Source organism: Anguilla rostrata, chromosome 5 (assembly GCF_018555375.3).
Source record: "Anguilla rostrata isolate EN2019 chromosome 5, ASM1855537v3, whole genome shotgun sequence".
In the NCBI taxonomy this organism is placed as follows: Eukaryota; Metazoa; Chordata; class Actinopteri; order Anguilliformes; family Anguillidae; genus Anguilla; species Anguilla rostrata.
In genome coordinates, this window is record NC_057937.1 from 52,376,195 (window position 1) to 52,402,555 (window position 26,361).

Below are 26,361 nucleotides of genomic sequence, written 5' to 3' on the forward strand. Positions count from 1 at the left end.
ATCATTTTATGTAGGTAAATACTGGACAAACAAAATACATGTTCAAGCCTATTATAAAACAGTAAGAAACATTAGACTGCTGAATTATGTAAGCATTAACTAGTAAATATAGGAAGGTGTAATGATTATTACTTGCTTAACACAAATGCAAATTATTTCTATATTTTTTCGAACATAAATCTCTTTTCACGTGCATTTTGTGAGCCACAGAACAGGCACTGCTTTAAATGGCATCTTCAAACACATTCATTGGATTCTTCCTTGTGCAACATGGAGCCAATCAATCACAACAAATGGTTTCTTAGTATACTGCCCTTAAATTTGTCACTCCATACAAAATTTAACTTATAATTTACAAAAAATGAACAAATGAACATTTCAAAATCAGCAGCTGTCCATTTAAATCTGTGTATCAAAACCACAGCTTGTCCTGACTTACCATCTACATCATTTTGAATAGAATTCCTATTGATTTCTGGATTGATAAAAACATTAATATTTTCTAATTACAGAGGTAAACGAAGAGATCGAACTTTACCATAGTACTTAGGCTTTACTTAATTAGATGTTAAATGAGTTTCCCCATCATCTAATTACACAAGATCTTTAGCTTCTTACCTGTTTTATATCAGTGGAGACAATAATTACATTGAAACACAAACATTTTTTTTTCCTTTTACTTCAAAGTTCATTCAAGATCAGAATCAATACTATAAAAAAGCAAGAGAAAAACAAGGCCTGCTTCACAAAATGAATCTGGCAAAGCAAGATATATTGGCTGCCTTTTTTGTCTTTGAATCATTCGTTCTTGATTTTCTAACCCTCAGTTTTGAATGTATATTGCCCCGCCCTCCAACAATTTTGGAATTTCCTCTGGGATCAAATGGTGGATTTTTCTTGTTTCTGCGCCAGTACTTCGCTGTGTTCACGCAACAGCGTACGGTCTCATTAGGATTCTTTAAACCCTTTGTATTCACACAAGTGCCTTTCGACTACCTGTACATCCTGTGAAAACACATGCAGTCCAGCAGCCGTGAGCCAGGGGAGATGGGTGGGGTGAAATACCTGATGGTGCGTTTCCTAGCAACACTACAACAGCAGCTCAGCAGTGCCCGGCCCTGCCTCACCAGCCCTCTACTCTTTCACCTTACTCTCAGGTACCCTAAATTCACGATAATTCCATTTACGTCAACGCTACTGATAAATTGATTAATGCTCTATCTAGTCCCTCCAGCACAGATTTACTGCATGAGTTCTAGAATCTAAGACATGAAAAATAATCACACAAAAACCCACACAAGCAGACACTCCTCCAGTAGTGGCCAGGAATCTTCATTACATTTGTTCAGCAAATGATAGTAGTGCATACCAGGCCTGCCTCGCAGAAGCAGGCACAGGAAACGCAAAAAGCCTCATGACTGATTGTGAGAAAGAGAAGATAAAAGGTATAGTTTTGATATTTTATTTTTCACTGCCGGCACTGAATGCCATCTTATTGGAAAATTCAGAGATTGGTGCAAAATATTAGCAGCGTTGGGAATAGCAACATCTTTGCTGTTTACATGTATTCCTACGGTTCAGAGCACTGTGTACAACCCTCACACATGCACAGACACATATGTACACATCTGTTGTTTGCAAGTACAAAAGGTTTAAAAAAAAAAAAAAAAAAAGAAGAATGATGATACTTTTGGACCTATATGATGAGGAACAATTCCCCGGCTGGAATTGTTACCCAGCGTTCTTCTTTCAACGGTTTCAACACTTCCAGCAAGCATATGGCTCTGGTATTAATGTAACATCAGCTACTTCTCAGTAATAAATAAAGTTACAAACTATAGCAAAGGTCTTCAAATCTTGTCATATTTAAAGGATATAAAACATTTACAAATAATACCTGTAGCAAAACCCCCTTAATGTACAATTAAAATGATACACTGCCCTAATAATTACCCTAGACCATACAGATTAACATTTTATGGTGGCTGTTGCTTTAAAACTGGAAGGAAATGAAATTAGTGCAAAAGGAAACTATCTAAAACAACTTAATTTGGTCACACGTTCCAATTGGTATAGCTCAGTTATGTAGTTACATATTCTTGGTTTCTGTATACATTTTTCTTTTGTAAAATACTTTATTCATACAATCTTTCAAACTATAGCAACCTTTCTGTTACCCATGAATGGCAAAATAATAATCCAACTAGAACTGAAGGTTATAAAGAAGTGAAAATGTTCTGTTCATCCGTTTGAGTGTAGCTTTTTCCTTTCTACACTTGAGGTGTTGTGAACACTTGTATACGAGTATTGCTGGTCCTGATGTGCTGTAGCGCACCGGCTACTCTCTGGAGGAGAGTGGGCGGGGACAGCCTGCCCCGGTCACGCCCAACCCTGCATCAGACCGGCCCATTCACCACGGCCTCCGATGACGCTGGCACTCGCTGGTCTCTGGAAGGACAGAGGAAGAGAACAGGGTGACGCCCCCTAGTGGTGTGAGGGTTCAGTAACCTCATGCTTCTGAACCGAAGGTTCTCGGTGAACACTATTTATTCACTACACTAAGAAATGGAGAAAAGGGACACGGACCAACAGTTTTGGGGCAACATAGCTCAGGAGGTAAGACCGATTGGCTGGCAGTCGGAGGGTTGCGGGTTCAAACCCCGCCCTGGGTGTGTCGAAGTGTCCTTGAGCAAGACACCTAACCCCTAACTGCTCTGGCGAATGAGAGGCATCAATTGTAAAGCGCTTTGGATAAAAGCGCTATATAAATGCAGTCCATTTACCATTATCAGTTTTATCAAACATGGCCGTTTATAAATGAAAATGCATAAATGCACAAATCTCAAATCACAAATTTCTTTAACCTAGTATTGAAATACTACTGCTTTCAACCCTTTCTCAATCAGGTTCTGCTCTGTGGGGTTGCCTGGGCAGGTGTCACGGTCAGGATTTGAGACTGTGTCACATCACTGCACAACGTCTTGTGCTTAACTGGATGCGTCATCCGAAAGGCCACTGTCATGCATGTTAACAGCCGCTTCTGAGACGTACTTGGGTTCTTCCATAGCAGCCACGTCTTCCAGGGGCCCATTGGAAACTTCACTAGGAGACTTCACTTTGTCCTCTGAGTCCACCATGCTGTTCAAGGAGAAAGAAATTACTTTCACCAATTGCTAGGGATTTATGATGGTAAAAGGACTGATCGATATTAACCTACAGAAAAGTGCACCAAGTGGCCAACTGGCCTGGCTTCAGTCAGCATTTGTCCAAGAGTCAATTCTCTATTCACAAGCACAAAAATGTATTTGCCGAGGTATGTTTGTGACAAAGTAAACCAACGCTCAACTTTATGTGTTAGTCAACGTTCAGGACAAACGTTGATTGAATCCAAGCTAGTGAGTCAGTATAGATGCTTTGTGTTTCACACCCACGGTAGGAGGAGCTAGTTGTGTTCCAGTCTCACTCACCTCCCTTTCTGGAGGCCGCTGGTGGGCGTGTCTGTAGGGGAGGGGCTCACATCTGACACGGGGCTCCCCGTAGCGGAGCACTTAGCGGGCACATCAGAGTTAGGCGAGGCCTCTTCCTCACTACAAGCAGAAAGGAGTCCCTTTGATAACACAGCCTGCTCTCCACAGACAGAAAAAACCCTTCTAACACAGGCCAACACAGACGCATGCAGAACGGAGAGGCATAAAGTATAAAATGAATAAGATAACTACCTTTTTTTTTTTTTTTATTTACTTTTTTTCGCACGAAAACATGACAAAAAATATAAATAATTGTTCATGGTAGTGTAGGAATTTATCCAAATCAATAATGAAAGAAAGTTTTATATGCAACAATAAAAAAAATATGAATGCACTATACCATTTTCAAATTTGTATGTGTTTTGTAGATAAACCAAGCATTTGGTTATTTGTTGAATATTAACATATATTTGTGCTTCAGTCTGTATTATTAGACAACATGATGGCCCCAAAGAATGACAGCATACTCATGCAGACAAATGAAACTGCTAATTATTAATTATTCTGCTAAATTATTTTACTGCTTAAAATGTTTTGCAAAGCTACTTTTTCCAAAAATTGCCATAATGCAAACTGAGAAAAAATTCAGTGGCAGACTTGCAAACCGGGACTGAAGTTAAATTAATTTTAAATTGAGGGGCAGAAATAAAACCTACAAAATTTAAGGCTTGTTTTTGAAAGCCGATCTTGCCCAAAACCACCACTGAAGAATGAAGTAAAAACATCTCGGTCATTTCCTGCAGGCAAGGGGAGGAGCCAGCAGAGGGGCAGGGTTTGCCCTCACAAGACACTGAAGGGCAGAGGAGGGGCTAAGGGGGTTGCGCCAGTTTCTTACTCGTAGGTTTTGACCTACGTGACTTTTCAAGCACACCCCACTGCATCCAGTGTCTGACTGCCTAGCGCGGCTCTTGGATTCCAAACGAGTGCAAAACAATTGGGCAATAGGTCCTCTCAATTACGCCTCACATGGCAGCAAAGACAGGAAGTGACATCGCAGAAAACCAATGAACATGCATGAATACGAATGGTTCATTTGTACTGCAGTGAAACAGCAGATCTGAGATAAACATGCAAACGAGGACACCAAAAGTGAAAGATTAAAAAAAACTAAAGCTGCAGACAAAAACAGCGCCCCCACATACGCATGCGGCCCCGCCCTGCCGGACTGGCTGTACATACCGACAGGATTTCAACACTCTGGAGGCATGTGCAGACCAAGAGGAAACAGGAAGCTCATGCTTTAAGTGCTTTAAGTGCCGCAGTTTAAGCAAGGGCCAACTTCTCAAACAAAAATAAATGGAACCACTTTCTCCACTTTCCCTTATAATTTCAATTATTTAAATTCCACAAAGCTCATGTCATAACCACCGCGATTTTGTACTCTTTTCAGTACGCAAGATTTTTCTCACTACTTACCCAAACAACAAGAAAAGAGAAGTACCTGTACAAGCACTAGTTAGTTCATATCTGCAGACATGCACTAGATGTCGTACAGACTAATGCTCAACATGATAATATTGATAATGTGATAATGATGCAGAATTGTGAGGACTTTTCTTGGCTCTCACCAGCCCTCAGACCAGCACTGATTGACACACAGCACGAGGCACAGGGGGACTCACCTCTTAAAGACAGCAGTTTCAGTTTTGGCATCTACGGTAAGGCTGACGGTCTCCTTCATCAAGCCGTTAGTGACGGTCTCAGTGACCCGGCCCCCGGGTGGCTCCTGCTCCGCCCCCACGCCGGTGTGTCCCGCGGGGGACGCCTCCTCCTCGCCGCCCCAGCCCCCCGTCGCTGCAGGGACAGCACGCCCGGGCGGACGCCACGGGAGGAGACGCAAACGTCAGCATCACAGAAGAGCATCACAGCGAGCACTGACATCACGGGATGAGGCGAGCGGGATGACATCAGCAAACCCAAGCACCAGCACGTCACATCCAGAAGCTTCTGGAAGCCTCACCTTCTGCATGCAGCAGCATACCGGCCCCCAGCGGGTCCCCTGCCTCTAAGCTGGTTTCCATGGCAACAGGGGAGGAGCTCCTCAGAGGATCTTTTGGACTGAGACAACAGCAGCAACAGTTAAAACAAGCATGCACGCACAGTTACTACACGCAATGCATTAACCCTCTAATCCTTTACTTCGCTCACCCGTACGAGAAGCCAATTCTTATGAAATAATACATAATACAGATACCACTACAGCAGCGTTTCTCACACCTCTCCTTGGGTACCCCTCGGGTATCTAATGAATGAAATTAGATTCCTTTAGTGCAGTGGTTCCCAAGCCTGCGGGCATTTGATGTGTTCCATCTCAAGCACACCTGATGCATCTGATCAATACACTGATTTGCTCTATCAGGTGTGCTTGAGGCGCAACACAAACACCTGGAGGTTTGTGAACCACTGCACTAAAGGAATCTCATTTCATAAAAGCTCACTGCTAATGGTCTATGCCAACCTCTCAGTTCCTGAAGAGTCTGTGAAGTCGGCCCAGACGGACGCCTTTCCTGGCACGTGATTGGGGGAGCTCCAGCCTTCCGGAATGGATAAGATGGCAGGATTGGCCGCCTTAGAGACGGGTGCTCCCGTCACCGCGGAGCTGGTGGTCTCCATGGGGACGTCGTCAAAGTTTGCCGTCCACGTGGGTGCTACAGCACGTAAAAGACATTTAGAAAAAGAATCTCAACCAGCGTACATAATATATATATATCACAATAATACAAACAAGCATACAAACGGATGCATAACAATTTCTGATAGTCTGAATGCCAGAATCTGACAAAAAATTGTTGACCTGTTTATGTCAATGATGCCATATATCCTGGTGCTTTGTCAATCTTTTTGCCACCCCCCCACCTCATGCCAATGCAGCCATGTGGATATACTGATGCTAACGCTGCAGTGTAGGGTTCATGCAAAGTCTGCAAGTAAATCCGTTTATGCTAATGCACATTTTAGCATGTTTCGTCTGATAATACTAAAGCCAATGTCTAAGCCAGTCTTACGAATGCAAATGCAGATGCGTAGGTCTTTTCACACTAATGATAATGCTAACGCTGGAGTGTATGTCTCTTCAAGCTGATGTAACGGCTGAAGTGCTGTTTCTCACCTTCACTCATGTCGATTTCCATTCTGTCATCGGGGCCTGTGCCATTCCTCTCAAAGGGCTCCTGTTTAAGGTCCTCGTCCTCAGAGTCCGTGCTTTCTTCACTGTCCGTGCTCCCCGAACTGCTGATGGGGGAGGGAAATAAGAGTTTGGAGGGAATTCAATTAATCTGACTGATAAAGCAGACATACCCTGTGATGTTATCTTATGATGTCCTTTTCAGTCGGGCAGCTACCGTGGACGCCTCTGAGCATCTGGTGCAAAATTCACATCTTTCTCGTCCCAAATGTCCTCCTCATCAGAACCGGCATCGTCAAACTGCTGGATCCTCTCCTTGCAGCAGGCCTCGAACAGGGCGATGTTAGCCTGCGGAACAGGACCCGCTCAGTGGGATGTGCCAGAGAAAAACTGGAGACATTGTGCATGCCAGATTTCATTTACAGACAGCAAGCAGAGATAAATGCAGATTCACAGTGAATATCTGTTTAGCCAAATTTCCAATTGTACAGTCATTCCAAAATGTAACAACCTCAATTTGACATTTAGAAAATGAAACCACACAAAGTAAAATGGATACTTACACTTTCATTCGTTTTCAAGGAAAAATTGATGTCTGATATCCTATCAAAGGGAATACTGCAATATCAAAAAGCATGGTGTAAGTACGGGTGAATTTATTATACTCGGATTGCAACAAAAAAAATCCCTCAAAATGGCCTATTTTCAAAAAGCTCACTTGTACACTAAAACTCACACCCAAAAAAAGAGAACTTGGGAGCAATTGACATCAGCAGTCCAGGCCATTGTACTGAATGGCACAATTATTGAGTTTAAATTCTGAGTGTCCCCAAATGAGAACCAGACCAGTGCACAGCGTTTATACATCACAGGGACTTGCACATGACAAAAGAAATGCATAATACCCAAAAACGTACAGTTTATAAAATAAGATTGGTAATAATCATTTCTGTCCAGTTACATCAGAAGAATTCAGAATTTTCATAAAGACAATTTTTTAAGAGAAGGAGGACATTACCCATCCAACGCCAACAGAAACAGAATAAATCAATACTCACTCCACTATATCATCCTGATTGGTAAACTCCTCGTCATTGAAGCCAAACTGCTCAATAAAATTGGACGTCATTTGTTGCATCTGATAATCAGAAAAGGCCTGGCAAACCCAGGACCAGTGATAATGACATCAACTACAAAGAAAATCTCTGCTTTTCAACACAGGTTTAATATGACATGATATATTATGAACACTGAAAACCTATCAATGATAATCAGAATAACTTAAGAACTGTATGATGTTATTTCAGTTCATCCATTTACAGACTTACCTGTTGCAAGGAGGAATCCTGGTGATATCCACTACCCTTCAAGTCTAGCTCATCATCACTGGATGAGTGAATATGCTGAGTATTCACCTGAGCACAATACACACAGACATCTCATAAGGCAAGCTTCACCCCCCAAGACAAAAGCACAATGAAAACAAGCCAGCAAGCTTACCAAGTCCACAGTGTTCTTCTTGTTCGTTTCTGCAAGTGGACCAGATACAAAAGAATCCCATCCCTCCCTGACATCCTCCTGGAGCTCTGAAACAGGAAATGGGAATCGTTTTTGAGCTGAAACAGGAAATGAGATCAGCGCACAAACAGGAATGAGGGTTGCGGTGAATGTTTTCTGGCTTTAAAACAGGAAACGCAAGTTTCTACTTCCAGAAAACGGACATGTTGATGTTCTGCGGAACTCGGACATCCAGGTTGGGGCCGGAAGGAAACTGCTCAACTCCACTCACCGGAGATGATCTGCAGCATCTGGGTGCTGTTGGGTCCTTTATCAGTGTTCTGCACAACACAATTGGCTATCCTGGTCAGGTGACCCATGTACCCCCTCCGCCGTCCACCCTCAGCCCTGCGATAAAACCATACGGTCTCTCAATGCACAATGCTCTGAGACTTCAACTGAAAATCACATTCAACTTTCAGTTTTAAACTTTCAACTTTACTTTTTAACAAGTCACTTTGGCTAAATATCTGCAAACTGACCAAATTTTACACTGTGAACTGTAAAATAATGGGGCCAAATAATTAAAAGGAAATGAGTCATTTGACTCTCATTGTACTTACTGCTCCTTCTCATTGGAGGACCAGGCATCAAGTATCCTCTGTATTAGGTGACACTCCTGAAAGAGCTGAGGGTGTGGAAGAAACCGGCCGTTAGCGTCAGACACGCCGCAGAATGTGCCAGTGACACGCAGGGTGGGCGGGGCAGACTCACGTGAGTGACCAGCTGGTTTTCCCACACAGGCACTTGATCCTGGTCGGTGCCGGTTTGGGAGCCTTCGCTTCTGGAGGGGGGTATGGCGAGGATCACGGCAATGCAGATTTCCACTTGCACGTGCAGAAAGTTGTTCCAAATATACTTGAAGTACATGTCCTACAAATAGAGAAAAAAACATGGAGAAAATGGCGGTTATGAACCAACTCTTCATGCACGCAAGTTCCAAAGCTAAATATAAGACTGAAACAGCACTGAAAACACACAGTACACAGATGAGAAACACAGCAGTAGGAGAGCCGTAGCGACCGCGGCTCCAGGTGAACACGGTGACCCACGGTCACCCCACACTCACCAGTATGACCGCGACAGTGTTGAGCCGGATCAGCTCCTGGCTGATGGTGGGCGTGTTAGCCTGCAGCAGGCTGGCCACCAGACGCACCACGTGCAGGCGCGCGTTCCCCACCGGAGGATCCAGCACCCCCCACGTGCTCTTCAGCACGCTCCTCTGCAACCAGCACACAAAGCACAGCGGACCTCAGGAACTCTGCGGGAAGGTTACCTGATTCTTCCTAAGGGCGCGTGTCTGCTTGCCGGCACTGAGAGGCGCTGCCGCTGTGCAGGGCCTGCTTTACCGTGGGGGGCTCCAGCAGCAGCTGGTGGAAGTGCTTTATCCGCGGGGTCACCGCCTCCAACACGCTCGGGCTGACGGAGAAGGACGGGTGGCTCATTCCGGGCGTGTCGGCGTCCAGGTGACCCTCGAAGCTGCAGAGACACACGGCGGCCGTACGTCAAACCCCCTCCTTTCACACCAGACCCAAGCTCAAACCCGCGCTCCCACACCCAGCACTCACGCAGGCCTCCGCGTCTCAAACAGGGTCAGGAGGATCTGGATGACGCTGACGATGGCCGACTCGCTCTTCTCCTGGTCAAAGATGTTGGACAGCAGCTGCTCCACAGTCTCCTGTCTGCAGGAAGAGGAAAAACCTTCAGCAGGGCATGAGATGGACAAACGCATCTAAATTTCGACCTGAACGAAGATTCCCCTCTATAAGGGAGAATACAACAACATGCATGTTAAATCACTGTCTTATAAATCAAGGATAAAACATAATTGGTCACAACTTGGGTAATTCATAAGTTGCCAGTAGAATCTGTATGTCTCACAAAATATGTGAGATGATATGTTTGACAGACTTAGTCGGAATGAAGCCTGACATATGTTCATCAGCACAGACATTCCTTATTACTCACGCTCATCAGCACTGACGCTGCTTATCACGCACACACATAATCACTGACACTGCATCCATTTTAAAGCAGCACACACAGCTCCTGGGCTAGAGAGAAAAAGGGTAGAGGAGGCGTACTTCTCCAGTGTGGCCAGCAGGGGGTCTGGCTCCAGGCTGCTCTGCACCTGGAACAGCTGGTCTCTGCTGAGGCGGATGATTTCACACAGGGACTGGGACGCATTCGAGTGCTTCTGCCAAAACAGGGGCCCGCAAGGGACACGTCAGGGAAGCAGGGCATCACAGCGCTAAAGAACGAGGGCCATGCGCTCAACAGGCCCCCGGTTACAGGCGGCAGTAGTGCCGGCCAGTCAAACGAGTGAAACGAAACCGTTCTTACGACTTCATCCTGAGAGGGCTGCACCATGTCTACCAGCCTCTGGATGATCTTCTCCTCGTTCAACCACTGTGGGTGAAATCACACTTAATTACTGCCAATTACTCAACAATGACGGCTCGTCCTGAAAGAAAGAGAGACAACAACAAAAAAAACACTTCCATACAGGTTGACAGGCAGAGAATGAGCCTTTCTGAAGGGTGAACAGTTCGTAAATTATGTTTGAACCTGTTTATGCCGCTTTTGCTGCTATCCGTTACACATAGAGAACTTCTGGGGGGAAAAAATACATCGCGCTGCCAGATTCTTACAGGGGGTTGAATCCTGGGAGTTAATTTGTGTTCTTTAAGTGGACATAAGGAGTTTGGAGGCTCGCTTAGGCAGCAGAAGAGGTTTTACTGAGCAGCTTGGCCCTGCAAAAGCATGCGCTACAACAGGAGAGGGACACATCCCTAAAGAGCACTAACCTGAGACCTCTGCACCCGTATCACTCAGCTTAAATACGCCATGAAAGTGCAGCGTCATCAACTTGGAAATGTACATAGCAACATCAGGTCAAAATGCACTGGTGGTCACCCATTAGTTCATACGGCATCCCACCACTTAAGGATGACCAATTTCCCTCTTCTTTCTTCCCCTTTCACCTTGTATGCCTCCTTGAAGGCACTCGCTTTTAAAATTTTTATGACCATCTGTGTTTTTTTTTTTTGTTCCTTCTTTTGTTGTTATAATCATTCATGGTTTCAGTGGATTGATTAGTACCAGGTGAGAGCACTGCAAGCCACTTCGGGCTCTTTTTTCCCCACCTGCAAAATCAGTATGTAGCTGCTGTTGTGCCCGCCTGTTTAAAGCATGGTAAACTGGGTTACAGCGCAGGCTGCATTAAAGCAACCATGTCGACAGGTGCGCCTGTGCGTCTCCAGCAATCGCAGTGACGCGGTCACCTTCATTGCGTATTTGCCTCCACACATCCCGACACACCTATGCGACCTCTCCTTTTAAAGCGCAGCTCTGGTGAGAGAGCAGGGGCTGCAGCCGAGGAAAGCGCACTCACGTTCAGCACGTCCTGCCGCAGCTGCTGCGGCTCGGTGCAGGTCAGCATGCGAAGCAGGAAGTCCATGATGGCGGAGGTCCCGATGTGCTTAATCAACAGATCCACAAAGTCATCCCTCTTCCGCAGGAACTCCACAATCTATCAAAGGCCAATCGAGGATAAATCACCATCTCACAGTACACAGCTACACCACTTAGCATTTGCACTGCTCCACTGCAGCACTCCCAGTCACAGCTAAATAAGGACATATCTCAGACTCAGAACAAGAGATTTCTAGCCTCCTGGGTAATGTAGTTCAGGTCTTCCACGCACTGTCGCAGAACCAGGAGATTACAGGGTTCAGCCAGCGTTTACTGCAAGCACTTTTACCAACTGAGCCACGTGGGACCTCCACGCTTGCTCTTTTTTCAACAGTTCTTAAATCAGCATTGAAGTACTTTGGTCCCAAATGTGATTAGACATGGTGATTCCTGTGGGAGTGTCTAGGATGACAGAGGAGCTCAAGGGTTCCCGGGTTCCCACCTGATCGGGCTTCCTGCTGATGAGGATGCTCAGCACCTTGCTGAAGAAGCTGGCCAGCAGTGGGTTGAGGGGGGCTTCATTCTGAAGGAAGCTGTAGAGCTTCAACAGTAAACTCTCATCCTCACCCAACCTGTCGTTAACTTGCCCCACATCAGAGGTGAGGAGCTCACAGGATATGTTGGGGTACCTGGAGACGTTCAGAAAGAAGCAATACAGGTAACTATTTACAGTATTACATGTTAAAGCATTTCACTTTTTTTTTGTTTTTTTTTTACACTTTGGGCAAAGGCACTTTCACTAACATGTTGAGTATGGGTATGTTGGGCCAAACTGACTTCCACATGCAATGCATATGAATATAATGTAGACTCCAACACAAATACATCAATAATTTCTACAACATGACTCATTAACAATGTATATTATATACAAATATATTAGCAAATAAAAATTATATATATTATTATATAGTCTGCCACTCACTTGTACTTGATCTTCTCATCCATGTCATTGCATGGCTCCTGGGTAATGTAGTTCAGCAAGTCTTCCATGCAATGTGGCTGCACAAGGAATTCCACCAGCTTGCGGTTCTGGGCCTTGCACTCCTGCAGGACGTCCTCCTCGTCCATCACCTCTGTCAGAGTCACATCCTCCCTCTCCAGCAGAGTATCGATGTGGGACGTTGTGTGCAGGTCAAACTTCCAGAACATTTCGCTTCTGTTGAGAACACAGGGAGACAAAGATGTCCTTGCTAGGCCTAACCAATGAAGCTGTAGATTTGCAGCAGTCCTCCTCATTCACACACAGCTGCAGTTATAGAGGCCCTGCTTCTGATTAAAGCATATCAACTGTGTACACATTTCCTCTTGACTATTACCAAAAATGTGATAGATGCTGACTTTGCTTTCTGCAGCATACTTTGAATGGAAAATGCAAAGAACACCCATTGCTAACAAGGAACCGAACCAAGACAATAAAAATTCAGATTTCCACCTAGCGCTGGAAAGCTGTACCTGGTTGAAGCCGCAACTTGCAGGTAAAACTAATCAAAGATAGAATAATGCGTGAGCTGCTCGTGAGATCGTTCCCATTACAGGTTTAAGGCAGTAATGGCCCATGAAGCCCTCCGATAAAAGGATGCATGCAGCAGCAATGGCGTCAAACCCCAAAAGCAATCAATGCAAACCTACAACACAAAACACAAGGGATTCAGTCAACTTTAGCACCATTTTCACTATAAATTAGCTTTGACAGCTGCTGCAACACACACAGAAACACACACGCACACATACACACAAACATACACACACACACACAAATATTCCCATCACATGCAAAAGTTTAAAATATCAGTGTGCCATGCATTCAGTCTTGGCCCTTGTAGCTGGCACTGCAATTTACAACTGGAATCAATATTTTAACTATCAACTCAATTTTTATTTGAGCAAGCCATCGTAACAATTATGATATCGTATAATATTTTTCTTTGAAATAATATATGCATAAATGAATTACTCCAAAGTCAATTCACAGCTTCCCTGCAAAACGTTTTAATTTACAAAACAGATGTTACAGTTGTACTACTTTAAGATTCCTGACTCCGAAGTGAACAGTGTAACAAACAATTAATAGACCATGTAAAAGGTGATTTGGGGCACATCTCCTTACTATAAACCACAGAGCTCCTGGCTGCTACAATTCTCCCAAGTCATCACAGACACCAGGATCCCTGTACAGAAGCACGAGGGACAAAATCCTCCGTACTCAAACTGGTAATTATTGCCAACCTGGTGGCCCCATCACCTAAATGCACAGACCAGAGATATGCCTCTGCCTCGTCCTATAACCAGAAGCTAAATACATACACGTGCATACTTCATTACACCTTTTATGCCTTCTTATTCTGGGTGATAATACCTAGGGCCCTTTGACAAGTTCATGTAACAACACTTTAAAGACCGTAACACAGAAGAGTGCATGACCACATATTGTCCGCAAATTTAGATCTAAACACACAGCTTTCCCTTTATACTGCCATGAGAAAGTTTCTTTTTTTTGCAACTACTTGCAAAAAGTCTGGGATACCTGGTAGAATGTTCTGACGTTTTACTCATTGTCTTAACCAGGAAAGAAGAAGGAGATTTAAGGTCCACACTGGGCACAGAGATGCCTTGTACATGTATTTCATAAGCACACCAAATGAGACTGCACCACACGTCTGTGCAGAGCTACAGTAAGTAATAACAGCAGTGCACGCCACCTTGTTATTTCACATGCATGCAGCCCTGAAACAGTCGTACAAGGGAACAAAAATTAGCCTACCGAGATAAACAGTAACTTCAGCAGCACTGGGCTACGTTAGTTGCCTAAAAACCAAATCGCATACCTAAGCAGTGAACTGTGCTGCCATACGTTTTCGCTGAATTTTTTTTAACGTGATAAAAAGCCAGTATCCAACGTCAGTTAACGTCAAAATCGAGCTTCATGATAAATGACTACAAATGAAAACGGTTTTAATACATTTTAAATGACTTAGTGACTGTATGTCAAAAACCTTGTGACTAAGTTTGAAACACCCATGAACAAGTGCAAAAGACACTTACGAAAGGAAAGAGGTTGACAGACAGATCATCATGACAGTTGTACTTAAACTGGGTAGGGTAGAAGATCTAGATAGCACCACTAGTAGATCAGTAAGGTCCGCTGAATGATTAGATGGTCAGCTAACAAGTCCAGTTAACTAATGTTCTCTAGCTAATGGCTAGACTAGGCTAATGTATTTTCAAGATGTCTGGGTAGGGACGCAATAGAAGTTGTTAATTGTTATAATTATATATTATTATATATTAGTTATAAATCTAACTAAAGGCTAGCCACCGTCACTGCTGTCAGATAGGTACTTTAGCTAGCTTTACAATGTCCCTACGGATGATGGCAGTTTTCAAACTAAATAACGTTAACCGTTAGGTCGCTAGCCAATCTTCCTGGTGTTAGCCAACTCAGATTACAGGGTTGTCCGAAATGGCTAACTAACACCAACGTTAGCTACCTAACATACAAATGCTGATACACATTCGTTACCTTAACACAGTAAACGACTAGCTGGTGCTGTAAATCCCTAGCCTAGCTATATAATTTGCACATCACGTTAGCTCACTCAGAATGACAAATGTTACAGACAGCTAGCTACTGCTAGCTAACAGCCATACTAGTTAACTGCTAGACTAAACATTCTAAAAAGCAAACTAAGTTCGCTTGAAAGAGGATAGTAGTCTAGCAATAATTAGCAATAGTATCTAGCGCTAGTTCCTTGTCCAAACACGCACTCCGCACAAAAATAGAGTTGGCAAACTAACTAGCAAGTCTAATAACCCAGAGCCCAAACATTTACTCTGCCCTCTTTCTAGGGCTCTCGTCTTACCCAGCCATACCCAGCTTGCTAACATTAACGTTACTTGAAAACTGATAAAGAGAACTGCATAGGAGTAGGTGGCAGCTAGCTATGGTTACACTTGCCTAATGTTACACACCGATACAGGTAGGGATGACGATCCCCAACATGTACTTTGAGAAAACGATTTGCTATAAGCGTTACAAAAATTAAATGACAGAAACATTACCCTTAAATGAAAGAACTGTTTAAAGTAGATTCCGGCAAAAGGGAAACAGCCATCCATATCACAGCACCTTTCAAGATGGCGGTACTATGAACTTCTCAAATCCCTTCCCCCACAGAACTGCAACAACTGTCATTCAAATACAATGCAGGATAGCCATTGGCTTAGTTAGATGTAATGCCTGCGTTCATAGCTGTTCATAGCTGTGGTTCGGTACTTAAAATATCAATCATTCCGTAAGACCCTGTTACCATTCAGCATCTGTATTCGAAACGAAAAAACATTACAAGATAATCTAGAAACTAGCGCCACTGGAGACAACACTACCGATAGCGTTTGAGCCAAAATGGCGACTAGAAACTGTTTCCGATTGGATCATTAAATAAACGTCAGTCGACCAACACGGATCAACTGAATAATAAAATTACGCCTCGGCACTTTTTACAACATTTAGTAAATTTTTAATGATACCGCTAACTATATCTCAGTATCTTGGCATGCACTGAGTTCACTGGATCACAACATAAATCATGCCGCAAAAGTACGTTTCAGATTTAGAAGTACGCGATTCGGATTCACCAACGAATCATTGGTTGTCTTCTACGCCCTAGCAACGCAGGACGTCATCAGTAAAAACGTACCAATGCTGAACATTAATTTCCCACAGTGGTGCTGCTTCAGTGACCCTGAATCACTAAATTTATATCTCAGCTCTGAATCCAGGCAATGCATTTTAATTGCAGTATACCTCAGAACTGGCTAGGTTAAATTCAGCAAATGCGTTTCCTAATAAGATTTTCCTTGTTTAACATGAGCATAGGGTTGAGATATTAAGGTTGTTTTAAATTAATATGAATTAATAAATAAATACATGTAAACAAGACCAGGTCAAAACCTAGTATATGGCTGGATCTCTCCGGCCGACCAATGGTGTAACTTCATAACTTGGCCGACCAATGGTGTAACTTCATCACTCACTCAGTCATTCACTCAGTCACACAGTCACAGACGTTCCTGTTTGTAGAGTTGGCCCCGCTGTTGCGGTCCAGCCAAAAAGACACCAAGTGATTACTTGACTGAACTCTTAACAATTAAATACCATTATTGTGGCCAGTACAGTCAGACGGTACTGGTAAGGATGAGTTCACATGAACACTTTACTCATGCTTGTATTTATAACCTTGATTTGTTTTATTTCACGAGTACTCCTTTGTGTGTCATACATGTAGACAAATGGCCCACACACCTGTCCTCACAGTCACTGCTGGTTTTACAGCTGTAGTGGCTGTTGTCTTTTCCAAGTGACATAAAACCTCACACATCATATAGTTTATGTCCTCTACAGAAACACACTGCATCCACAGAGGTCATTTTTCCATGACCATTTCCAGAATGACTTACTTTGCTGTTACACATGCAGTGCCGTGAAAAGCTATTAGCCCCTTCCTGATTCCCTCTAGTATTGTACATTTGTCACAGTAAATTGTTTCAGATCTTTAGACAAAATGTAATATCAGTAGGGTTGGGTATCAAAAATTGGCACGGACCGAATTATGTCGGTCCAACCGAGTATCAAATTATTTTGGAAAAAACGGTGCCAAATTTCGATACTTTACGGTAGACGACGTTAACGCTATCGCAGCCAGCTAATCACTACCGGCGTAGTTGTATACAGGCGACTTGAACATTAGTAACTACGTAGATGGCAAATATTTAAAAATATGTGTTATGCATATATGATCATCTGATATGTATGAAAATGCTCCCACATTAAAGCTTCCAGTCTGCACGTTGACCTCATTGTCATTGTATCCTTTCTATTTCAAAGTGCTAGAGTACAGAACCAAAATAACACAATGTGTCACTGTCCAATGAATTATGGTGCTCGCTGTATAATCATTTATAGAAAAGTAGTTGGCCGATAATCCGATAAGGTTTTCATAATATAAAGTATCGAAAAAAGTATCGTGGAGGTATTGTATCGAATTAAAGGTATCGGTTTTGGTATCGGTATTGAAAATTTTCAAACAATACCCAACCCCAGTCCAAAGACGTTCAGCCATTGCCGATGTGACAAATATGCAACAATAAAGGAAATTAGGAAGGGGAGAATTTTCTTTTCATGGCATTGTACAGTCTGAAAGATTATTTTGTCTTAAGACAACAAAATATGGGTTTCAACGATTGAACTTTGCTCATAACACAGTTTACCAGTTTCATGATACACAATATTTTGGTCTAATGTCCTGAATATGAATTCCTCCATCTGACCTTCCCATAAAGTTATAGAAAGTGTTCTACAGTCAGTTACTACATGTACATGCTGCAGAGCAGTTTATTGCATAAATGCCTAAGGGAAAACAAAACATTACAATGAAATAGGCGTCAAAGACACACGCCTGTAACTTGCAGTAATGCAATGCAGTTGAAGGGCTACTGACTTAACTGTGACAGTTTAAATCTTATTTGGGTTTAGTTTTTTCAGCTGTTGGCTGTAGCACCTTTGGCTAAGCAGAAGAAGATTTGAGATTTGTAAGAAATGGTTTGAGATTACGTTTATAAGTAAACGGCAGGACAGGTAGCTGTGGTGTAAAAACAACATACACCCTTATACAGCTATGTGCTCATCTGTCCAGTTTGTTTTTTCGGTTCATATTTTTTCCCTTCTTTCCCAAATGAAAGTAGCCCTTCTGCCTATTCCCTATAGCCAACTCTTAACACCTTATATTTTTCTCCCTCTCAAACAACAAAACCCACCTGCTCCAAAAGCATTTATCCACTTCTTTGCCAATTAGCTAACATTACATTTTCTCAAAACAGGAAGTGTGTCTTTATCATGTTCCCAGGGTCTTATCACTACACTCTAAGTGCAGGCTTTCTTTCCGATATTAATGTGATGTACATTTTGCTAATCAACTGTACTGTACACATTAATAGTACATCTATACAGTTTGTGGAGATACATCACAAACAATGATTATTATGAAAAAGAATGAGCTGTCCTCATTAGAGGGTACTACACATACAGGACTAATCTGTAAACGTGTTGTCTCACACACATTGTATTTGTTGTGTAAATTAAAAAAGACATTTCTTGGTTAAATGAAATTATGAAAAGCATAGCCTGCTTTTATTATTGCAAAACCCGTTTCATTTTTTAATAGTGCATTATTAGACTATACAGACAGAAATTGGCACATAAACAATCTGATTTGTGCTATTCTTTGGCAGCTCCAAAACATTAGAAAGTTTCTTTAACTTCCTTGCTGCTTGAATGCACTTCATAATGGCTGTGTGATTCCCTTGGCTTCATAAGGATGTGCTCCAGAGTTCTGGATATTATTTTGGCATTCATTCTTAACCCATTAAATGGAATAAAAAATAAAAAATGTGCTGGGGGCCAGGGGGCTGGTGATAATTGTAGGGAAAGGCATTATTAATTAAGTCTTGCATAATGAACTCAGGAAATAAAATGTTGAGACATGTTTACAAAACGCGAAATAATCTTGCTTTAACGTGCACGCACGCACGTGCACACACACACATGCACGCACGCACGCGCACACATGCACACATGCACACACACACATAAAATGAAGTAAAATGAGTTATTCACTTCATAAGCAAACTGTACCTCTCTATGTTTAATGGTTAGCAAATACTGAAATTTAAGACTCAGTACTCACGGCTTTGCGGATGAAGATGCATCAGCTACATAAGAGAGCATGCATGTGCGCGCACGCACGCACGCACAAACACACACTCAACACTCCGCCTACATAGCATGGCCCAGATACAGTGAAACAGGTTGGTGTATGAACATCCGGTACATATTTAGGGCTTGCATTTTTCACTGTGTATTTTTGACAAGAATTAAAGAGCTTAATGACCTTAAAGTTTATTCAAGTTAAATATTATTCAATCAGTTGGCACTTCATTTTATCAAGCCCAATTTATACAACAGTACTATTCCCTTCCCATAGCATTGCAGAACCGGCCTGTGTTCACTCAAATTTTGAATAGAAATGTTAACAATCAAAACTTGGACAGGAATTCTCAACAGCAGCTCTGCAGTGCTGAGAAGCTCTCATTCTAAAAAAAACAAAAAAAAAAACAGAACAATCCAAATTAGTGGAGCTGTTGGATACTACGTGTGCCACAGCAAACTGAACAGCAGCATCATAGATGGACAGCAAGGGCACAATGCCTGCATAGGAAATGCTGGGTGATTATCAAAACCATAGGAAAATGCAAACCCCAAACATGTTCAAATAACCAAAATCAGAAGATCGCACCTGTCTATTACTGTGACGTCTGTGTGGAAACATATTTGTGTCACCATTCAAACCTTAAGCAGTTTCTAAACTCCTTTCCAAAAAAGCAAAAAAGAAAGAAAAAAGCAAGACAAATTAATATAAAATGAAATTTTTGGAATGTAAACACCAACTCTCCCAGCTTTAGCCATTAGACGCCTGAATCTGAATACATTCCATTGATTAGGTAGTCCACTTGGGTGTAGTCTCTCTTCTTGTAACTGTCATAGGCCTGCGTGAGGAAAAGGGCCACGGTGACTAGGAAGAAGATCAGGCCGAACAGGAGCACGGCCAGTAATGAGCTGGTGTCCACCAGCTGCCGGGTCAGAGGGCCAGCAGCGACGTCTAGAATGGCTTTTTTACCGTTTCCTCCCTCCTTTCCTGGAGTAGTCCTGGGCGGGCTGGTGACTGGCTCTGGGGCACTCAGCGAGGAGGCAGGGGTGCTACGGACATTCACTGTGGTCAGTGATGGCGTCTCCTTCGCCATGGCCGTAGTTGAGGTGGTAGCCGGTGGCGTTTTGGAGATTGTGGCTGTTGGTGTTGTTGTCATGATGGCCGTGGAAGTTGACGCTGACGTGGTTGTTGTCTTTGCGGTTGTTGCCACGGCTGTGGTTGTCAGATTTGCAGCGTTTGTGGTGGTAAGTTTTGTTGCAGAGGTTTTATTCAGTGAGATTTGGGTCGTTGGCGTAACTGCCGCACTGTCAGACTTATTTGTACGCATGGTAGTCATGGTTGTAGTGATGTTGATGGTAGCAGGTTTGCTGGTAATGGTAGTGAGATTTGTGGGAGCGGCCTCACCTGTGGGCTGAAATGGTGAAGGTGTACTATCAACAGCTGTAGCCACAGGTGCGGGTCCCTGCCCCAAGGTGTCTCCAGTGGATGACAGGGACGGGGAGTATAAAGTCGTGCTGCTTGGAAGTAAAGTGCTATTTTTTGTACCCTTGTCGAGCATTAAATCTGTGTTGCTGCTGTTAGGGTGGATGGGCAATGACGAGTTTGACTGGTGCTCTTGGGGCAACAAGTCATCAATGGCAGCAGGAACAGAAGCACTTGGAGACAAGGGCAATTGAGAGTTTTCTGGGGCAACATGGTCACCAGTTCCTGAAAAAAAAATGTAACATAAAAACATAATGTAAAAACAAAATGCTACTCATCTACTGTAGCTCTATGGTTGTTACTGAGGCGTAATATCATTTTGAGTATGCACATAACAGTCAATAATTAATCCTTTAGAGGCATGCTGCAGATTTTTGATCTACACATACCTTGGCTTTTGAGAAGCTCGTCCACAGTGAAAGTTTGGCAGTCAGTGCCATTGGGACACTTGAAAAAATAGCACATTTTCTTCTCTTCTTCAAAGGCCTTCAAATCACAGTCTGGAAAGACTTTACCTATGAAGCAAAAACAAACTGCATTTAGAAAATGGAGACAGTTATTTGCAAAATATGAGACTGCATAAGATCAACTTGACACTTATATCCAAAATGTTAATTTTCTGATATTCATACTTATATTCATACATACTCCAGTATGTCAGGCACTTCACAAAGGAACCGAACATACCGAAAAAGTGCTGTGCATATTCGTGCATGTCAATGTCCTCCAGACGTCTGGAAAGTCATCTTGGCTATTGAACTATGTTGCTTGTTCAAAGGCACTGTTAGCATAACCTGTTTTATCCTTGCCTACTCCATTTTGAAGAACAGTCGAATCCAAGCGTTGTCCAGGTGGCACGATATGCCTACCTGCTTCCTAATGATTAATGTTCAGATGAATATTAAATGGCCATTATATTTTGTGTGCTCTTTTCCTGATGTGTGCCTTAAAATTGAGAGAAGCCTGATTAAAAAAATAAGGCTACAGTAATGCAAGCAACCATTCAAAAAATAAGATTAAAATAGCTAAAATGTATGTATTTTGCCATTTTCATTACTAGCATTTCAAAGTTCCAAATAAGCCCCATTCCCAAAACATTTGTATCACAGTTGCTTTGAAAGTGAGGAGCATGTCTTAATTTCAGGCTATGCCGTAAAATGCGAAAACTGTGGAAAGGTCTGAATACATTTACCAGGCCCTGCATATTTGTAAGAAATTAATATTAAATTCCTAAAAAATATAATATTAAAGTGGACACATTGTATCTGTCACCCATGAATAAGGTTGTGCTAATTTCCGTGCCTTGGAAATTTAGCCTATATCCTTGAAATTTGAAAGGATAAATATGTATATACCACAGAGATTGAGCATAGCCTTTTCTGTATCAATATAAAAACATGTTAGACAGCCTTTTGGGGCAGTGGCTGGCCAGACTCACATGCATAGACACATGCTGCCTCGTTGTCCAGGGTCAGGTTGGCCACCAGGCTGGGGAACTCCCCTGTATGGCTGCAGAGGGAGGGCACCACAAACAGTAGCAACAGGCTGGACGTGGCAGTGAGGGCGCACCACGTCATGGCAACAGGGCAGGACACACCGAGGGACCAGGCGGGAAGAGGTGGCGCTGAGGGCTAGGTTAACATGACCATCACAGCTGCACACCTGGGGAGGAAAATTAACAGTTGCTTGTGATGATTCATTCACCCTGCACCTTGGGCCTCAATGCCCAGGCTTAGCCTAATTTGCACTAAAAAGAAAAATCTGCGTTATGCTTGCCAAAAACATTTTTGAGGTGGAGACAAAGTGAATGGTTACTCAAGAGGACTAGAACAGATATGGTGAATGTTTGCTAGGGGAGAACGGTACAAACATAGTGAATAGTTTCTGGGGGAGAACTGCACAGATATGGTGAAAGATTTGTGAAGGAGAACTGCAGACATGGTGGATGATTTCTGGGGGATAAAGGCACATATAGTGACTGTCTAGGAGAGTTTGACACAAGTGAAGGCAGCACAGGCCCCTACCTGGGACTTTGACTGTCGATAGCCCCTGTAATCTATATGGGTTACCCCTCCAGTAACACAGCGTTATCTGTACTGCACGTAGAGCAGAACACTCACCTACTCGCACTCACTCACCTCTTTTTCTGTCCAATAATTATGCGGAGTGGCCTACATTTCCATCACTATCCACAAAGCATGTTACCCAATGCTGAGACAAACAAAATTAATGTAATATGCCGATTAATGTAATTATTGCAATGTAATTATTTTGTATAAATACATCCTTATCATTAATAATATTATTATAAATAACTAAATAAAAAATTTTATTAAATTATAAATTATTTATTAAATAGGAGCTATTGTATTGAAACAACTGGTTTAATGTTCAGATTTTAAGTCTTTAACATGAGTAGAGGGGTATTCCTCAAATGAATCCTTATTTGGCATGGAATTTTGATATTGTACCGCATAGCCTTTTACAATGTAGACAAAAGAGCTGAGTAGGACAGTGTATCCTCTGTAGGCTGAAGAGTGGGTTGTGTGTATTTTTAGTCTGTGGTTGTTATCCCACAATAAAATACAGTGTGCTGAAGGAAACATAGCTTAATTCTCACAACTCATTTACATGTACACTTGACCTAAACTGAAAAGACTATGGTTACACTGTGTCAGTGAACATGACAGTAAACTCTCCATGTCCATAACCACAAGAAAGCTGACCAGGCTCAGTCAAATATCAATATGTGTTCCACCACATAAGAATTTCCAGGCCACAGAGCCCAGTCAGATCTTGAGATCTGAAGACACTCTCACACTAACATGAGGGACCAAAAGCACTGTAGCAGAGAAAGATACTGCAGGGTAGTTCCAGCTGAGACACTGGTCAGAGGGCAGTGCATGGAAGTGGGACATATTTGACACACACACACACACATCTCACAGTTCACCAGCCTTCCTACATCTGTTTATATTCAAACCACCCAGTTGGACTAACCACCTTTCCCTTACACCTGCCTTCACTAAATGAATGTGATAGTCAAAAATAATGGCTACAACCAAAAAGTGGGTAGGATTATAGCTCTGAATTGTACTGCTTTTCCCCGGGTGCTGGTAGAGTACCCTGACAAGAGAGGCTACTGTACCGCCCATATGCCTAGTACTTCCCAAAATGATTTATCCCACAAGCTCTAGACGACAGTTACGACAGAACCTGCTCACTCTCTGAGAGATGGCGTAATGTGTACAATGCGAAAAGCACACACTAGCACTTATATAAATATGGATCTGTACTCATATGATTAGTCATGAGTACAGCAAAACAGTGCAGCACACGGACACTGAAGCAGAATTTGCCTCACAGGTCTGTCATGATAATAGCACAGCCCATGTGCTTTCCCTTTCAACAGCACTGATCAATGTTATAGCTAATCACACATTACACATCCCTCAGCTCTACACATACAGCACTGAGGCCTGCAGCGCTGGTGCTGCTAACAGACCCGACCCACTCTAGCCTTTCATTTTACACCCACTGCATGCAGAGAACAGATCTGTGCACAAATGGCACAGTCCCACAGCCTCTGGACAGACAGCCAATCAGCAGAGCAGAGAGGAACAATGAGTAATGTCAGGGACCTTCACGGCTACTGCCTGCTGCCCATTTGCAATTTGTGACACTCAACCAGCTCCGTGCTCTCAAATACCTCTGTCCTACCACTGTTAGTCTGCATTCTCAAACATTCCTTTTTCCTACATCAGTCCTAACAGATTCCAAAAGTCACATGGTTTCCAAGTTTTCATGAAAAGGACCACCAGATACCACTTTTTATCAAGATATAATATATATATATACAGCAATTACAACTTCTGCTTTTCAAATGTTTCCCCAAGACCATCTAATATCTTGTATAACCCCTTCCCTTCATGTTTGAACATGGAAATATAGATCCTGTTTAATAGTAAACAGAGGTCACTGTGTCCTGCCCTCAAGCTAAACATTCAATCTCAAGTGTAAAACCAGGACTCAGGTGACTATCCACCATCGATACAATCTCTAGCCTTGCTTCTATTGAACAACAGCTCTCCCTACTCATAGTCCAAACCACGATGTTATCAATCAGAACAGAGCCGCTCGCACCTTGGCTTGAATACAGGCAAATTCCATTTCTAAAACTTCTGTAAGTGGTAGTGAAGTATGGTTAATTAAGCACAAAGACAAGAGGTGATAGTCAGGCAGTCACCATTATCATCTGGGCAAAACATCTCCCTCACAGGCCAAGTGAGCGCTATTACAAGATTAGATTAGATAAACTGCAGCCTTACATTACACAGGTACGAAAAGTTACACATATACAGTCAAATGCCGGTGATGTAACGTTAACACGAGTATTGTACTGTTAACCTTACTGCACGCGAAATGAACGCTTTTAAAAAACTTGAACTATGCGCAAGACACTAACTAACAGTGCAAGGTGCGGCATTGATATTATTAGTAAACGTGCTAAATTAATATAGAAGATACTGGAAGAGCTGGGTAATTAAATAAGGAACATAGGGGAACATATTTGCAGATTCAAATCTGACAAGTAACTTGGTTAGCGAGAATTCCTGCAAGCAAGCAAAAGCAATTTCGGAAATTATGTACAGCTTGTATGCTTTGATCAAAGGTGTGGGTGGATATTAGATTGTTGGTTAACGCTACGGACAGCCTTGCACGCGTCGTGTGTTTAATGTAATGTTAGCTAGTAACGTGGCTAGCTAGCGAAGAGATCATAACTCGATGCGCTGGACCTTCTAGTCCAGATCATACATCAAAACCCCATTAGGCTACGCGTAAGTCGGCACAATGTTGCTATTTTCTACTAAAGATTAAATATTCTGAAAACTTGTAAACAGTCAAAACTGTAGAATGTTATGTTATCTACTTACCGGAGACGATAAATAGCTAGCTAGCTAGCTATTGCAAAAAGGCAATGGCGCTGTTGATGATTGTTATGCCCAATCGTCATGCAGATAACTGTTCAGCAGCTAGTTACAGCTTGGAAGGTCGATATCTAGTCACTATTTATGTTTTCACACAAACCATCTAGAACGGTTTTTTAATGTAATTCCTATTTTCATTACTGCTCAGTAGCCCTGGATAAAGTTTCATCCCCGACGTTTAAGATCCTGCCTGTGTAACGTCATCACACATGCCTTCACAGCTACTGGCGTAACACGGGGTTCTTATCATTTAACACAGGAAACAATGGGCGAAGTTTGCAGAGTGGAACGGATATAACGTTGGGCTGTATACAGGCCGCTATTCGTTGAGCTCGCGGTTGAGTAGCTCGCGTGGCATAAATCGGGATAAATTAATACAGGAAATGACGGTTCTGATAAAAGAAAGTTTTATTATTGAACGCATATTATTAAACACACGCTTC

At 42.7% G+C, this 26,361-nt stretch overlaps 2 protein-coding genes across 6 annotated transcripts; both read right to left on the reverse strand.

Moving 5' to 3' along the window:
* Window positions 1–1,448: 1,448 nt before the first annotated feature.
* On the reverse strand, window positions 1,449–15,981 carry LOC135255649 (serine/threonine-protein phosphatase 6 regulatory subunit 3-like). 4 transcript variants are annotated; one of them, XM_064337107.1, is made up of 25 exons: window positions 15,745–15,981; window positions 12,608–12,841; window positions 12,125–12,311; window positions 11,603–11,740; window positions 10,552–10,617; window positions 10,293–10,405; window positions 9,777–9,890; window positions 9,558–9,687; window positions 9,278–9,430; window positions 8,923–9,081; window positions 8,772–8,836; window positions 8,441–8,556; window positions 8,152–8,237; window positions 7,980–8,066; window positions 7,710–7,789; window positions 7,215–7,269; window positions 6,869–6,999; window positions 6,637–6,755; window positions 5,986–6,175; window positions 5,488–5,585; window positions 5,150–5,321; window positions 4,707–4,724; window positions 3,468–3,587; window positions 3,052–3,138; window positions 1,449–2,448 (listed from the first exon to the last, which is right to left on the reverse strand). In XM_064337107.1, exons 2-25 carry the CDS (start codon window positions 12,832–12,834, stop codon window positions 2,397–2,399), a joined length of 2,763 nt encoding a protein of 920 aa, XP_064193177.1. In that variant the 5' UTR covers window positions 12,835–12,841; window positions 15,745–15,981; the 3' UTR covers window positions 1,449–2,396. The 4 variants fall into 4 exon arrangements, with proteins under 4 accessions (XP_064193177.1, XP_064193175.1, XP_064193176.1 ...); XM_064337105.1 differs by having other exon boundaries at window positions 7,710–7,807; window positions 15,745–15,979; XM_064337106.1 differs by having other exon boundaries at window positions 6,637–6,758; window positions 15,745–15,950.
* Window positions 15,982–18,048: 2,067 nt separating this feature from the next.
* LOC135255650 (uncharacterized protein C11orf24 homolog) lies at window positions 18,049–26,157 on the reverse strand. 2 transcript variants are annotated; one of them, XM_064337110.1, is made up of 5 exons: window positions 25,865–26,157; window positions 23,069–23,141; window positions 22,369–22,592; window positions 21,320–21,445; window positions 18,049–21,155 (listed from the first exon to the last, which is right to left on the reverse strand). In XM_064337110.1, the coding sequence occupies exons 3-5, from the start codon at window positions 22,505–22,507 to the stop codon at window positions 20,206–20,208; spliced, it is 1,215 nt and encodes a 404-aa protein (XP_064193180.1). In that variant the 5' UTR covers window positions 22,508–22,592; window positions 23,069–23,141; window positions 25,865–26,157; the 3' UTR covers window positions 18,049–20,205. The 2 variants fall into 2 exon arrangements, with proteins under 2 accessions (XP_064193180.1, XP_064193178.1); XM_064337108.1 differs by lacking the exon at window positions 23,069–23,141.
* Between the last annotated feature and the right edge of the window lie 204 nt (window positions 26,158–26,361).

Excerpts from the sequence above, each read along its gene's own strand:
- LOC135255650 (XM_064337108.1), bottom strand. The coding sequence starts at position 22,507 with ATGACGTGGTGCGCCCTCACTGCCACGTCCAGCCTGTTGCTACTGTTT. Across the intron at positions 21,446-22,368 it reads GGCAGCATGTGTCTATGCAT|GTAAAGTCTTTCCAGACTGT; the intron begins GTGAGTCTGGCC and ends TTTGCTTCATAG. Across the intron at positions 21,156-21,319 it reads CGAGCTTCTCAAAAGCCAAG|GAACTGGTGACCATGTTGCC; the intron begins GTATGTGTAGAT and ends TTTTTTTTTCAG.
- LOC135255649 (XM_064337103.1), bottom strand. The coding sequence starts at position 12,834 with ATGTTCTGGAAGTTTGACCTGCACACAACGTCCCACATCGATACTCTG. Across the intron at positions 12,312-12,607 it reads GATGAGAAGATCAAGTACAA|GTACCCCAACATATCCTGTG; the intron begins GTGAGTGGCAGA and ends GAACGTCTCCAG. Across the intron at positions 10,406-10,551 it reads AGCCCTCTCAGGATGAAGTC|AAGCACTCGAATGCGTCCCA; the intron begins GTAAGAACGGTT and ends CTGTTTTGGCAG.